Source organism: Vulpes vulpes, chromosome 13 (genome assembly GCF_048418805.1).
Source record: "Vulpes vulpes isolate BD-2025 chromosome 13, VulVul3, whole genome shotgun sequence".
Classification (NCBI taxonomy): Eukaryota; Metazoa; Chordata; class Mammalia; order Carnivora; family Canidae; genus Vulpes; species Vulpes vulpes.
Genome location: NC_132792.1, coordinates 61451906 through 61467241, shown reverse-complemented (window position 1 = coordinate 61467241; position 15336 = coordinate 61451906). Strand labels below are relative to the sequence as shown.

At 33.8% G+C, this 15336-nt stretch overlaps 1 protein-coding gene across 4 annotated transcripts in view; it reads left to right on the top strand.

The window, feature by feature from the left end:
• Window positions 1–15336, top strand: part of C13H8orf34 (chromosome 13 C8orf34 homolog) — a 395548-nt gene that overhangs the window by 132453 nt on the left and 247759 nt on the right. For all 4 annotated transcript variants that reach the window (XM_026012287.2, XM_072734592.1, XM_026012273.2 and 1 more), the window contains exon 7: window positions 8554–8720. In XM_026012287.2, the coding sequence (XP_025868072.1) occupies window positions 8554–8720 (167 nt within the window). The remainder of the gene's footprint in view (window positions 1–8553; window positions 8721–15336) is intronic.

Below are 15336 nucleotides of genomic sequence, written 5' to 3'. Positions count from 1 at the left end.
AATACTACCTGCAGGGAGTAAAACCCTAAAATGAAAACTTCCACAATGAAGTTGGAGTGAAAAAGCATTATGAAGGCATGGCTTACACCAGCCTCAGAAAACGGATTTAAATACTCATGCATTGAATGTGAGAGAGCCAAAACTTTCTTTGAGTGCTACTAGCTGACCACCACAGAAGAGTTTTTCCTATGCATAGTATAACCAGAGTAACTTTTATTTCCTACATTAAATTTAGCAGCAACCAATAACTATTCTTTCTCAAGGAAAAAATTGTATTTTCTACAATGTAATAGCTTTCAGGTTTTTTTTTTTTTTTTTTTACTTTGACTTATCACTTGGCTAGAAGGAAGGAAATTCAGAATACTCATTAATGTGCTTCAGGCATATAGAAAATTGATTCTATTTCCATGAGAAATAACTTTTAAAATATTTAAATAGTTGAAGTGTCCTGTATAAGGAGAAGAAAACCATTTTAAAAAATCCATTTACCTTCTTTTGTGAAATGCCAGATCAATTTCACCTGTCAATGAGGGTAATTTTATTTTTAATACCAGACTTATGAAACTCACTAGACCTTTATCTTTAGTCATTGCCAGATTCTCTGAATGGTCTCTGAATGTAAAGTAGCGAAATGTCAACCTTCATTTTGCTTTCATTTAGTCATAATAATAATCGGAGCTATTTATTGCAAATGTTAGTGCTTCTATTTTCTTCCTAGCTTCAGTGAGCTCTGATTCCCTTTTGAATATCCAATAAAGGGGAATCTTTCCTTCAGTCCTAGTCAAATCTATTACCCAGAAAACTCAACCAATGAAGACCTCTCTCAAATATTTGTTATGAAAAGTTATTTTTAGTGTTTCTCTTCTCCATCTTTAAATTATGCATTGAGGTGTTCTCTACAAAATGAAGGCAAGTGAAGTCTCGCACCAGTGCCCCATCAGAGCAGAAAGAATGCATGCATATCTGAACTTAGTTTAAAGAATAGCAGTAAACACTTGGGGTAGAAACTGTCTCTCTCTCATCTTCTAATACCAAACAGGATTCTGAATTTATACCAAGAACTTACATAGCATTAGATTTGATTTGGATGAATAAAAATAGATTGGGGAGAAATTATTTAAGGTCTCTAGAGGCTATAACTAGAGCGTTAGCTTTTGTATTTAAGTAGTAATGAACTTGTAACAGTCTTAAACATTAACAGGCTAAGTGATACTCTAGGCTTAGGAAAAAGAAGATTTAATTTTCAAGGATGACTTCTTCCATTTTTCTCTCCCCTGCTGGGCCTGGCGCACTGTCATTACCAATAGACATCTGTTATGTGAGGAAAGGAGACATGTAGAAGGCTGTGAGTAGACATCTGCTAAATAAAGCTTATTTATAAGAAGGATTGTTTATAGTCTATCGTAACTTTTTGCCCTTTCCTATCACAGTTTTTCCTGTTGTTAATTCCTCAAGTCTTATTTGAATGGCTGCTATTACAACACTCCATCTTTAGTACATAGCCAGCTTTTCTCCTTAGGTCCTGCATGTAGAACATTGTATGAAGAGGGCCAGCAGCTTTAGTACTTATAGCTGTCACCTGAAGAGTTATGTGCTGGTTAAAAGAAAGGCAGTTATGAGGGCAATATAGAGAAACCAATAGGATAAGACAAGAGGGACTGATATGTAGTCCCTGACTACTCCGTGGTCTCTGAATGGACCCAAGAGATCTGTGAATCTCTTGAAATTAAATTATGTAGACAGTGTTCTGTGTATCTACACATGGACATTTTCCTTACATATCTTTCTTAGATTTTCCAAAAGGTTTTATTACGTAAGTTTAAGAAAGAAATTAAAGCATCTGAGCAAGAATAGTAACAGGGGTTTATCAAAGAGAGAGGTGAATACACTGGGGAATGATTGAAGGCTTTCTGATACTATCAATTGACATGAATTGCTATGGCTTATCTAGCCATTTAGTGGGAAAGCCTACATGTTTATTGCACATTTAGAGATATTAAAAATAATCACACATTGGTAATATAATGTAAATGTAAATAAAAAGTGTAATAAACCCATATAATTCTGTTTTAAGCCATCTTAATTAACCTTTGCAATAGATGGGTAATGGATTTCCTAAAATTACTAACTAAATTGTAATGTGAATTTGTAAACAGGCTTATCAAGCCTTGAAAGCATGATGAAGCTCTTCTGAGCTTAACCACTTTATTAAAACAAGACTAATATCAATAAATATTCTAGATCTGGTAAATTGGCATTGTTAAGTGAGGATTATTATTAGATGGTAAATATGCCATAAAATGAATAGAAAATCTTACAATTTAGAAATATGTATTAAATATTAAAATAAAAGCTAAAGTCACTTTCCATTAAGAAATGTTTCTTTTCATTAAAGCTCATATTTTCTTCTGATGTATCTGTTAACAAAGCCTGGAAATGCTCCTCTTCTTTTAGAGCTTCCTCAGTTGGCAGCAAGAGACAAATAAGTAAAAAACCAAAAATGACAAATATGTATACATATGTCAGAGACTGAATTAAGCTTAATAATTTAGGGATATTCTAACATGTAGCAGAAAGAATGTTGGTTAATCAAAAATTAATCTGCCAAAGGAATCAGAATAGAGGCCTTAAAAATACCTAAAACATTTGAAGGATATGCCTTATGACTCACACATTTCTTTTTTAAAGCCAAAAATGTATGTAACTAAATCATACATTTATTTCAGAGTGTTGATGAGGTCATTTTGATATGTTCAAAATTTGTTCTTTCTCATTTATTCATTTATTTCTTTACAAGATACATATCCTAACTCAAGTTATTATTTTATGGAATATATTTCTAGTCGCCTATGGACTGAAAGACTCATTTGTAATCTCTAGATAGGCAACATTTTGGACTTAATCAGTGTCTAGGACTCATAGCCTAGTACTATCTTTATCACCAAACCATGTATTTTAATGACACTAAAGGGAACACTTAACCCTCATGAAATGATCTTAGTCATTTTTGGCTGTTGAATAGGAGTTATGTACTTATAATCTGCCATTTGGGGGCACCTGGGCGGCTCAGTGGTTGAGTGTCTGCCTTTGGCTCAGGTTGTCATCCTGGAGTCCTGGGATTGAGTCCTGCATCAGGCTCCCTGCAGGGATCCCAGTAAATAAAATCTTAAAAAAAAAAAAAAATCTGCCATTTGTTCCTTATCTTCAACATCCCAATTTACATATTTTTCCTTTTTCTGTTTCACTACCAATATATTTCTCTGGATTTTCATGTCTGTCAATTTGGAGGGCTCATATACATCGTCTTATATTAATTCTTTATTTAATGTGTTAAAAATGGTAGAAAAAGTGAATTCATTAAACATTTATTGAGCATTAGGGGGTCCCTAGGTGGCTGAGTGGTTTAGCGCCTGCCTTCGGCCCAGGGCATGATCCTGGAGTCCTGGGATCGAGTCCCACATCAGGCTTCCTACATGGAGCCTGCTTCTCCCTCTGCCTGTGTCTCTGCCTCTCTCTCTCTCTGTCTCTCTCTGTGTGTGTGTGTGTGTGTGTGTCTCATGAATAAATTTTAAAAATCTTTAAAAAAATAAATATTTATTGAGCATTAACACAAGGTAATGTTCTAGATACTATGATACCAATATGAAAAAGAACATTCTAGATTCAAAACACTTACTTTCAAATGAGGAGAATGACAAAAAAATATGTCTTATTTCTGCAATGCAGCACTCAAAATGCCTAGTATATAAAAAGCACTTAATAAATATCTGCTAAATTAATTATAAAAACATCATATCTAGATATGGTAAAAAAAAAAAAAAGACAACTCTTATGCATAAACCAAAATACAACAATTCAGTGTGAAACTTTTTATCTTCAACAACTGGGACCTTAATGCAAAGAGAGTCCTTTACTTTCTGGCTAGAGTCTAGAAGGGCACAGATTCTGTCTGCTGGGCTGCAGTGGTGAACTAAACAAGTTTAGGAGATAGATCAAGAGGGGAATAATCCAGTTTTCCACTGAGAAGAGCACCTGGGGTCAGATAAAACTAATACTTACCAACCTGTGTTCAGAAACAAGAATATGTAACAAAATACAGCAGGGTCAGACATCCAGGGAAGAGTGGGGTCAGGAGGAGGGAAACAAATGGTCAGAATGCAGGCAGGCCATCAGGAGTGAGAGTAAGGTTCCACCTAGAGAGGGAGAAGAGTGGCCACTTCAAACCATCCTTTTCTATCTGATCTGGTTCAGAATTTATCTTTTTGAACCAAAGTCAGATGGAGTCCTAGAGTGTATTAACACCACATTGAAGTATTAACTACTCTTCTTTTTCATAAGGCCTCTTTCTGATTCCCTTTCTCTCTAGGTGGGATATTACTGCCCAAGGAAATACCTGTAAATATCTAGGATGCTGTACATTGTGTTTTTTTGAGCACAAAATGGTATTAATTATCATTTATTGGCTGCTGTTGGTGTCTTATATCTCATACTTCATTTCATCCTCATGAAACATTATCATCTGTATTTTAAGAATAAGGAGATTAAGTCCCAAAGTAGTTACATCAGTGTTCCAAGATAACACAACTATTAATTAGCTGAGCCAGTCTATCTTGCTGCAAATTCTTGCTGCAAATTCTGTGCCCTTAAATGCTTTGTTATGCCACATGTCTTCAGAAAGGAATTCAGAATCCCCTTATCATTAAGGTTTAGGATCAAAGTTGGGATAAGAGGGGGCCCAGAATGCTAAGTGTCTTAGAAAGACCGCACACCCTACCTCTCCCCATCCCACTCACCACTTGTCTGCAGTAAGAGCCCTGCTTCCCTGAGGAATGTAATGTTGTAGTTTTCACTTCTACAGTCTATAGGTTAAAAGGAAAAGAGGAAGGTGACATCCTTGCTCCCCTTTCCTGCTTGCAGACCTTGCTGTCTCCTTTACCCCTGGTTCTGAATTTCATGTTTTATATGTGCTAATCTTCTACTACTTCTGGTAGCAATAATTTATCAATTCCCAGGTCATTCTCTTTTATCTTCTTTCTTTCTTTCTTTCTTTCTTTCTTTCTTTCTTTCTTTCTTTCTTTCTTTCTTTCTTTCTTTCTTTCTTTCTTTCTTCTTTTTGTTTTTGTTTTAGGTCATTCTCTTTTTCCTGAATATGTAAGCATCTGGCTCACTGTCACTTTCCCCAACATACTTCCTATCTTGATAAAGTCACTGTCCACATTGATGATTCTTCCCCAAACCTAGTCTCTCCTTCCTTTGTCTGCTCTTCCCCACTTATCTTGAATTCCACCCTACTTCAGTCACTCATTCCCTCTGTTATATCTAGGCCTCATTATTATCATCTGTAAACCTATAGTGTCATTTTCAGGTATTTTACTCTCTGAGTATACCTCCTGTCTTTCTAGTTTGCTCCTTCTCATACCCAGCTGTAACTGGGACCCAAATACACTGGTTCCACCCAGTTTTCCTTGCCACTCATCCAGTTTTTATTTTTGGCCGTTTATTGTGATCTGTTTATTGAATATACCCTAGTTCCTTACTTCTCTTGTTCTTTGTTTTATTAGGTGGTAAAACTCTATCCTGTTTAAATCTAACTCTACCTATTCTGTGGCTGAACTGGCATAGACTGAAGAAGAACACATGGCCACACTGACTGTGAATTCATGACCACCAAACTCCAGGAGGTCATTGGTCCTGCCAAAAGATGCTCTGCATTCACTTGGTCTGTTCACATGTCCACACTCCTCAGTGATGATTTCATGACTTTCCTTGTCTCCCCCAAGCTCCAGCACTTCTCCTCAATCCTTATGTTCATTTGATGTCCCTTCCAGGAATGTAAATGTCATAGTCACTCTGGAAAATGGTCTGAGAATTTTATATAAAACTAGACATGCAGATATCATATGATCCAGGAGTTGCACTCTTGGGCACTTTTCTCAAATAAATGGAAATTTATGTTTACAGAAAAGCATGTATACAAATGTTCATAGCAACTCCATCATAATAGCCAAAAAACCTAACATAGATGCCCTTCAAAGTGTGAATGGTTAGATAAACTGAAGTATATCCATGTCATGGAATACTACATAGCAAAGAAAAGGAATGAACCATTGATACATGCAACAGCACGAATGAATCTTCAGGGAATTAGACTGCCTGAAAAAAAAAACAATCTTAAAATTGTATGATCCCATTTATATAATATTCCTGAAATGACAAAATTAAAAGACTGGAGGATAAACTAGTGGTTGCCAGGGATTTGGGATGAGGGAGAAGGCATATGGAGGAAGGTGGGAGTGGTTAGGAAAGAGCAGTGTGAGAGTGCCTTGTGGTGTTTGAAATGGTCTGGATCTTTATTCTGGTGGTGGATACATGACACACAAACCTACACAAGTACTAAAATTATCTAGAACTAAATACAGACACACAGGCATACACATATATATGAACACAATTAAAACAGGAAATCTGAATAAGATTGGAAAATTGTATCATTGTCAGGATCCTGGTTGGAATATTGTACTATAGTTTTATTAGATGACGCTATTGAAGAAAACAGTGTAAAGAGTGCACAGGATCTCTTTGTATTATTTCTTAGAAGTACCGGTAAACCTATAATTACTTCAAAGCCAAAAAAATCAATTAAAAGTGTTAGTATCTGTTGAAAACACCTTGACGTTTTTGACAGTCTATCTCCTTTGCAGTCTTTCAGCAAAGGGCATTCTTGCCTAAACAGTTACTATGTTGGTCATTGCAAACTGGTAATTTTCTGATTCTGTCATGCCTTCTATATTTATTAACTAGCATTAACCTGGAAAAATAAATGCTTTTTCTCCACCCCTATCTCCCCTGACCTTCTCTAACATATTCATCTAACTTAAAGGTGAACCAATGAGGTGGGCTGATTGATCTTGCCCACTGATGACATACAATGTCATTTTTCCTGTTTCCTTCCTTGCCTTAGATAGTGTTGAACCTGGTACTTCTATTAAAACAATTTGAAATATCTCCAGCTGAAATTTATCTGGTTGGTTCTTTGTGTTTATGTTTTTGTTTTTTACCACACTTCCTCTGCATTTTGGTCTGATGGCAATGGGGACAATGCATTTAACCCATTTCCCTTATGGGCCTTCCTTCTGAATATCTTTAGAAAGTGTTAGACTTCCTCTACTTCATGTGTTTTGTTTTGTTTTGTTTTTCATCAGGTGACATTTGCCATCTCCTTCCTTTGGGCAATTATATGAAAAGAAATCTGATTACAGAGAAGAGAAGAAATTTGGGACAGTTTTTGAAACTGTATATGATTGTTATTTGGACTTGTGAGGTTGTCCAATCAGATACTGTCTTGAGAAGTTGGGGGAGAGAGAACCATGAAAGACAGCATTTACCCAAAGGAGCCCTGGCTTTATCACAAAGAAAACCTTCCAAATTTACAAAGATTCTTTAGACTGGAAAAAACAGAAACATGTATTTGTCAGTTCTGAATCCATTCTTTCTTTTACCTCATCCAACCCAGATCTAGGCAGTGTGATAGGACAGTGAGGAAGTTTATTTTAATTATAGAAATTAAAATTTTCAGGGACATGGGTGGCTCATTATGTTAAGCAGCAAACTCTTGATTTTGGCTCAGGTCATGATCTTGGGGTCCTGGGGTGAAACCCCATGTCACACTCCATGCTCAGTGGGGATTCCACTTGAGGATTCTCTCTCTGCCTCTTCCCCACTCATGCTCGCTCTCTCTCAAATCTTTTTTTTTTTAATGAATTAAAATTTTCATTTAAAAATAATCTTGTCATAGTATGTTAAAATAGTTATTCTATTACGTGTGTTTTTCTTTTTTATTATAAATTTATTTTTTATTGCTGTTCAATTTGCCAACATATAGAACAACACCCAGTGCTCATCCCGTCAAGTGCCCACCTCAGTGCCCGTCACCCAGTCACCCCCACCCCCTGCCCACCTCCCCTTCCTCCACCCCTAGTTCATTTCCCAGAGTTAGGAGTCATGTTCCTAACATGTTTCATGTTGTGTCTCCCTTTCTGATATTTCCCACTCATTTTTTCTCCTTTCCCCTTTATTCCCTTTCACTATTTTTTTATATTCCCCAAATGAATGAGACCATATAATGTTTGTCCTTCTCCGATTGACTTATTTGATGTGCATTTGTTTGTACATCAGGGAATTTCATGTAATAATCTGGGATTTTCTACCTCCTCTTTTTAAAAAATTAGAAAAATACATTAACATTGGGCTTTGACTTTGACATGGCAACAATAGGTAGGCGCTGGTCAGCACCCTCTCCCTTAAATGGGGCAGGAGTTTCAGTTTGCTATATTTCTCACCATACCCACTTGGGAGATTTTTAATGAGGTACCAAGGATGTCTAGGAAAGAAGATAGTCTATGTTTCCATAATCCTTGGAGAAGACTTTACTAACATACCTGTAATTTTGCATCACAAAAATAATTGAATGAAAATTTGGTTGTAGACTTTATTTACCACAGCTAATTGGTAGAGTCATCATCATTGAAAACTAACATTTAAATATTTCTTCAGCTTAAAGGTGGAGCCCAAGACCAAAGGATTAAAACAGCAGCAGCAGCAACATAAGAAACTTCTGGCAGCAATGCTCTCTCAAGATTCTTTTGAGTCTCTCCACAGCCCCACCCCATCTGTAACAGAAGAAGATATTGATAATGAAGATGATGCAATGGAATTGCTGGGTAATTTTAAAAATTAATAATTTCTCTTTTTCTTCTTCTCTAGCATTGTAAAAATGGCTAGTGATAAAGAGATTTTAAAGTTTTTGAATAGTTTTGTCTTAGGGGAAAGAAACCGTTGACCCCATACTTTATACGTTAGATTTTCACAAAGTTGCATGTAAGAACTAAGTTGAAATCATCTAAGCATGTGAAGTATTTATTAGACTGTATTTTGTGCTTTGTATATGCAACACTTTACCTTCTGACTCCTTAACCAAGCTTTATTCCATGTGCAATTGTGATAAAAATTCAAGTCTGTCTGCTTTATTCTTTGATTATGATTGCCTTGATCACATCTTTTGTCTATAAAATATATCCAAAATACGTATTTCAGCCCTCATTCAAAGATGTCCCCCTGTTGTTTCAAGGGTATTTTAGAAAAATACAGTAAAATTTAGAGAGACAGATAATAATTAGTGTTTTATGTCTTCTGTAAGTGACAAGAAAGTTTGCAAGATTTCAATGTTTTTATAGGCTTGTTACTTTCATGAAAAACCTTATTAGTGTTGTATATGTAGGGAACCCTTTATATCTTAAATGAAGTAAATGTGTGTTTTTATTTCACCATAAATCTTTGGATAATACTTTTTAAATTGAACTTTCCTTTTATTCTAAATCATTAAAACAGTTTCCATATACTTTGTAACCATATACTAATGTGAATAAATAATGTAATCCTTTGAAAGCTGTAAATAAGCTTAACATAGAATAAGGAGGCCCAGAAATATACAGACATTTAAAAAAATTTTTTTTCTAAACTAACTTCCTAGATTTTAAGTGTTTATGGCATTAAAATATTATCATGATAAAAAGTGATATAGACCTCCTTGCATAGACCTACAAAGGTATTATTTTTTCATTGATGGCAAGGTCACTGATGTTCTCTGATGTTATAATACTGCATTCATTCCAGCATTGAGAAGTCTTTCATGGCATTTTCACTTCATGCTGTTCATCTCTCTCTCTCTCTTTTTTTTTATTTTATTTTATTTTATTTTATTTATTTTTTTTTTAATTTTTTTTTTCTCTCTTTTTTTTAAAGAACAATTAAGTCTGGGTGTTTTTTTAAGGAATCTCATCTCCCCACCTCCAAATCATTAATGTGGCAGATGTGCCAGATGTTGTGGTACCTTCATTCAACTTCAATTCAGCCAATGTTTACTAAGCACTTGCTGTGTGTTAAGCACTAAGCTCAGTCCTAGGGACATAAAAATAAAATAATCATGGATCCTGTTTGCATGAACTTCACATTTCTAGTATTTGAGATAAAAATGCAAATACATCATTCTAGTAGTTTTTGCTATAGGTGCTAATTTGATTAAGCACACAGTTTAATGTAGGGATAACACCTAATGCAGAGGTAGAGGATGGTAATCAGGGAATGTTTCATAGATGATTCCAGTGGTGAGTTGAGTCCTGGAGGACAAGTGGTTGGAAGTTCAACAGGCATTTTGGTCATTACCATTGTAGGTTTGTGCTTGGAGGAATGAACTCTTCTGTAATTGTGCTCCATAATTGTGCTCCATAACTGTGCCTGTAAATTGTTCCTTTGCTTCGGTCAGTGCAGCAAAGGTGGCAAGGCTTAAACAGTGACTGTCAATGGAAGGCCAGGAGGTTGTTCATACAACATCAATGTTGGCTTTTTTTGGTACATTGACATTGGGTTGTGCTGATACTGTTCTCTCTCTCCCTTCCTTTGCATGTCAGTTTTTGGTCAGTTGATATCCACAGGAAGATAGTAATACTTGCAAAGATAATTTTTTGAAGAAATCCAGGATTGCTCCAAATCACTTTAGATTTCCTGATAGCCTCAGGAATGTCTCGTCAGAGTAGAGGAAATCATCAACTTCAGTGATACTGAGGAGTTCTTTAAGAAAACTCAGGTGTCCCTTAGTGCTGGTACCCCCTAGATTTTAGCTCCTCTGAAGTTTCTAGTCTCCCAAGCTGAAGACCAGATGGTTGGGTTTTGGAGACTATCTAATATGAGCAATTAATAGCTGATCCTAATTTTTTTTTCATTTAGACATTTTAGCCTGTGGTCTCAGCAAAAATAAGAATGAGAAATATTTGAAAGTTTGGACTTTCTCCGTGTAACTCCACACTCTCAGCATAGGCAGCTGTAGTGTACTAATGCTTGCTTGTCTTAGATAATGAGATTTCTCTGCAATGACATGGAATGTTCCAAGTCCACTGGGCTATCCTCTAAAATAGTGCTATATGCGACCCTGTTGCCTAGTTGGATAAGTGAACAAAGGTCATATAGCAGAAAATTGTATCCAAAAGATTGTTTTGCCAAGAAGTTCATCAATATTGTAAAATGTTATTTGGTTGTGAAATATATTTGTTTTTAAGACCCAAGTATACCTATCCATTCAATTATTTAGAAAATATATATTTAAAATATGGGCTCAGTTTTCTTCAAAAGTAGTGTATATAAATTCATGGCTTATAATTTTACTTATGCTTTTATCTAATATCATGGTTCATCTCTTATATGAAATCAAACAGATGTACATGAAAATTTTCAGTTAATATAAAAGTTAAAAATTATTTTCAATGATACAGTAATGGATAAATTATTAATATGGATGAGTATGGGTATAAAATAAAATGATTATTAAGTTATTCAGTTTTAAGACCTGACATCTTCAGTAGCCAGGTATGTCTCTATTAATATTCCATTAGATTTCAGTACCTATACTAATGAATTGATGTGATATTGCTAAATCAATTTAGAAACTATCTAATGTCTACTTTTCCAGTCTTTTAATATTAGTTTTCAATCATATTTTTATTATTAAAGAATTTTAAGACAGTGTTTTTTGAAACTCTGATTCCAGAGCAACATGCGTAATTGTACATATTTGAGGAAAATATAAATGCTCAGTTCCTGAAAATTTATATGAAATCAAATTTTAGTACATAGAATTGTAAAAGGCAAGAGACATCTGATCTGGTATTTAAGATATCTTTTGCAAATATGTAACATTGTAGAATGAATTTACTGTAACTTACATGTTTTTAGTGTGTAACTTGTCTATATCAGGCATAACTGGCTAAAAATTTATTATGCATGAATGGAGTCTGTACTCTTTGTGAAGTGATAAATAAATGAGAAATATAATTATTAGTTAATGTAACAAAGGATTGTTCTTCAGTAAAACTGAAGGTGGAAAAGAAGCCTTTTAGTTGAATAAGTAGAGGTCAGTAAAACTTATCTTAATTTGTTTAAGAAATCTAGGATTATTAATACATACTGGTTAATTTTTTATTGTATGTTTTTGGATTTCTATTTCAAGTGTATTGGGCATGTGAAAATATAGTTTGTACAACATCTGCGATTTTTTAAGTAGATTACATATTTACTGTAAGAATGCTTTAATTACTACTTTTAAATTAATAGCACAAAAGTAGTTTGATATGGAATTATTATATGCCAGAGAATAAAATATCCAAATTTCTGGAATTTTAAAATATAGTAATTTTAAGCACCACTGAAATTGGTGCTCTAATTACAGAAGACATTGGATAAAGAATCTGCCAACTCACCTCAAAGTAAGTAGTTCTCATTTTCAAATATAAGATATTCCCAATTAGTTTAGTAACTATGCTGGAAATTAATGACCACAGTGATTAAATTTACATACTTTTGAAAGTTGTTAAAATCAATAATTTTTCAAAGGTAGAAAGACAAATTATAATGGTACAGCAAGAGATTTATAAAAAGCCTATATGTATCTTTTACTACACTGACTTTCACAGAAAATTTGAGGAACTTTACTAATTTAAAAGATATTTCAGTTTGTATATGTAAGCTCATTTTCATCACATGCATTTTTCATTTTATTCTTGATGAAATGCTAATTGCAGTTATGTATTTGATGATCTTCTATATAATTTATACTCCCTGGAAAATAGCAGAATTATTTGAAAGACATAAGTATTATTCTTACACATTTTAGTATAGGATATTACTTAAAAAAAGTTTTTTTGGCTTTTTCAGAATTGATGTTGAGCGAAATATCTAAAAATCACATTCCAGAAATGCTAAGAAAGGAAAACAGCATTAGTCATGATTTATAATATCTGGTATTAGAAAGTATAATCATGTAAAATTAATCATACAAAATTAAATAAAGGTATAAAAATTAAAACTAATATATTACCAAAAGCAAACAAGGTGATTACAAATATATTTTATTTGTTTTAAATTTAGTAATTAAGAACAAGTATAATTATACTGGTATTCTTTGTAGAATATAGTAATTTCTAAATTTCTCAAACCTCAATATTGTACCAGATTATGTAAAACATAAATTTAATTTTCAAGAGGAACTCATTGCATTAAGGGACTCTTTTGGCAAACTCTTTGGCATTGTGACCAATCTTTATAAGTAAACATTCACGTTCTGTTCTGTTTTGTTTTGTTTTTCCTCAGTTGGAGGCTTCTTAAAGCAGAAAGCACCCACACTTGCAGGATAAAAACATGTATTTCACCTAATGAATAATGTATACTGTCATTCAATGATGTTAGAAAAAAAGGAGAGAGGACCTTAAATGTTAAAAAAAAAAAAAAAATCTACCTACCTATCTATATACTTATATTCTAATGGTATTAAGTATGTGAACTAGTCTAAAGCACATATAAACTTTTTTCCTTTGAGTATTGATCATTGGGAATACCAGGACAATAGAAGAGTTGTCACTTTAAAATGAAGATTCTTTGGAGAAAAGATTCTTTTAAGAAGACAAGGACTTTCCAAAATTAAATTTATAGATCCTTTAATATTATCTGTAAGGTTGCTTTAAATACTGCTTAGAAATTCATTCAGTGTAGAACCAAAATAGCTTAATATGGAATTTGTACATATTAGATGTTAAAATATTCCAAATTTGTGAGGTATTGGTATAACGACTTTGAGGACCACTGAAATTAGTGAAATCTGGAACATACTGAAGAAAATAACACCCAGATCACCTCAATCTAAGCAACCCTGTTTTTTAAATACAAGATATTCTCAGAAATTCCAGTAATTCCAGTAGCATTGGTGGCCACAATTACTTAAGCATTATAGAAAAATCTGCACATATGTTTTTAAATGTTCACTAAACAAATTCATATAATTGAAAAACTAGGATTTCACACAGATGTATGAAAATATCTTTTACGTGCTAAATAATAAATGTCAACTCCTGTTGAGCCATGTGATATATTGTAACAGAAATTCTATGAAATGCCCCCTCCATAGAGTTTTGTCCTATATTTTTGAATTCCATCTTCAGCTTGTTTTAAAGCTATCCTTGCCTGCACAAATGCCAAGTAAATTCAAGTTGAAGTGTCCTCTAAGTGGAGTATAACTCCACACACTTAGCACCATGTTTGTCTCTCCAGATTATGGTGACAGCATTTGAGAAAATCCACTCAGACACATTTTTTTTTTTATTCAGCAAATATCACGCACCTGCTATGGAACAGTACTAGTTCATATAAATAGCACTAGGAATATTATGTCTTTTATTTTTCTAATTACTTGATATCTTTGGGTTTTGAGAGAATGGTGAATCTGTTGAACTCTGGCATCTATATAGAACCTAACAATTTGTAGATTTTTGCTTAGCTCACAATTAGTCCATTAATTAATTCACTCATAGCTTTATGAATTTCTCTACTTACAAAGGGACTCTTCACATTACTGGGAGTTCAGATTTGCCCGAATATGAACATGTTTCTTGAAATATTAACTGCTCGAGGATGATTCTCAAAGTTTGGTTTGCTTACGAAGCTGATTTTTAAAAATCCCAGTCCCTCCCACCCCCAAATTTTGATTCATTAGATTTGAATACAGCCTATGAATCACCATACTTTCCAACAGGAATGCCGTTCCTCCTGTCCTTCAAGAAATTCTGTTGCAGGTGATCTGTACAACATATAATGAGAAACTCTAATCTATAAGGTATGGTCAGTGAACTTTTTTGTTATTTGATCTACTATATCCTGAAGCAAGAGGAATAAGATTGTAGAAAGTATGATTTTTATAATATAAAGAGCATGGAATAGAGGTTTCTGAGTTAACCAGGCTCTTTTGAAATGTCTCCTGAAAACAAGGAAAAGTCTTGCTAAGAAGCTTTGGTTACAGTAGTTTGTATTACTAATTATTTCTCTCATTCCTCCTGATTATCATATTTTATAGGAGCACTTGAAAAATGAACTCTTAAGAGTACAAAAATTACATAAGTTATAAAATAATTCTAGCATAGACTTCTGGACATAGTTTGATTGAGAGTCCCTTTTATCACATTATTATTCTGAACTTTATTTAGGATTCTGACTTTGCTTTTGTTAGATGTGATTCATAGCCCTCTTCACTATTTTCTAGAAGTACTGGTTTTTTTGTATATAGAATTGCATTTGTGATTCATTCTCTTCGTTCTTCATTTGTGTTTCTTTTCAACAAAATATTGGAACGTTTACAAATAATAACCAGCAGTTACATGTAGAGATTGCCTTTTAAATAAATATAAAGTTGCATGTCACCAAAAACATACATCATCCTACATGATTTACTTTTATGGCATT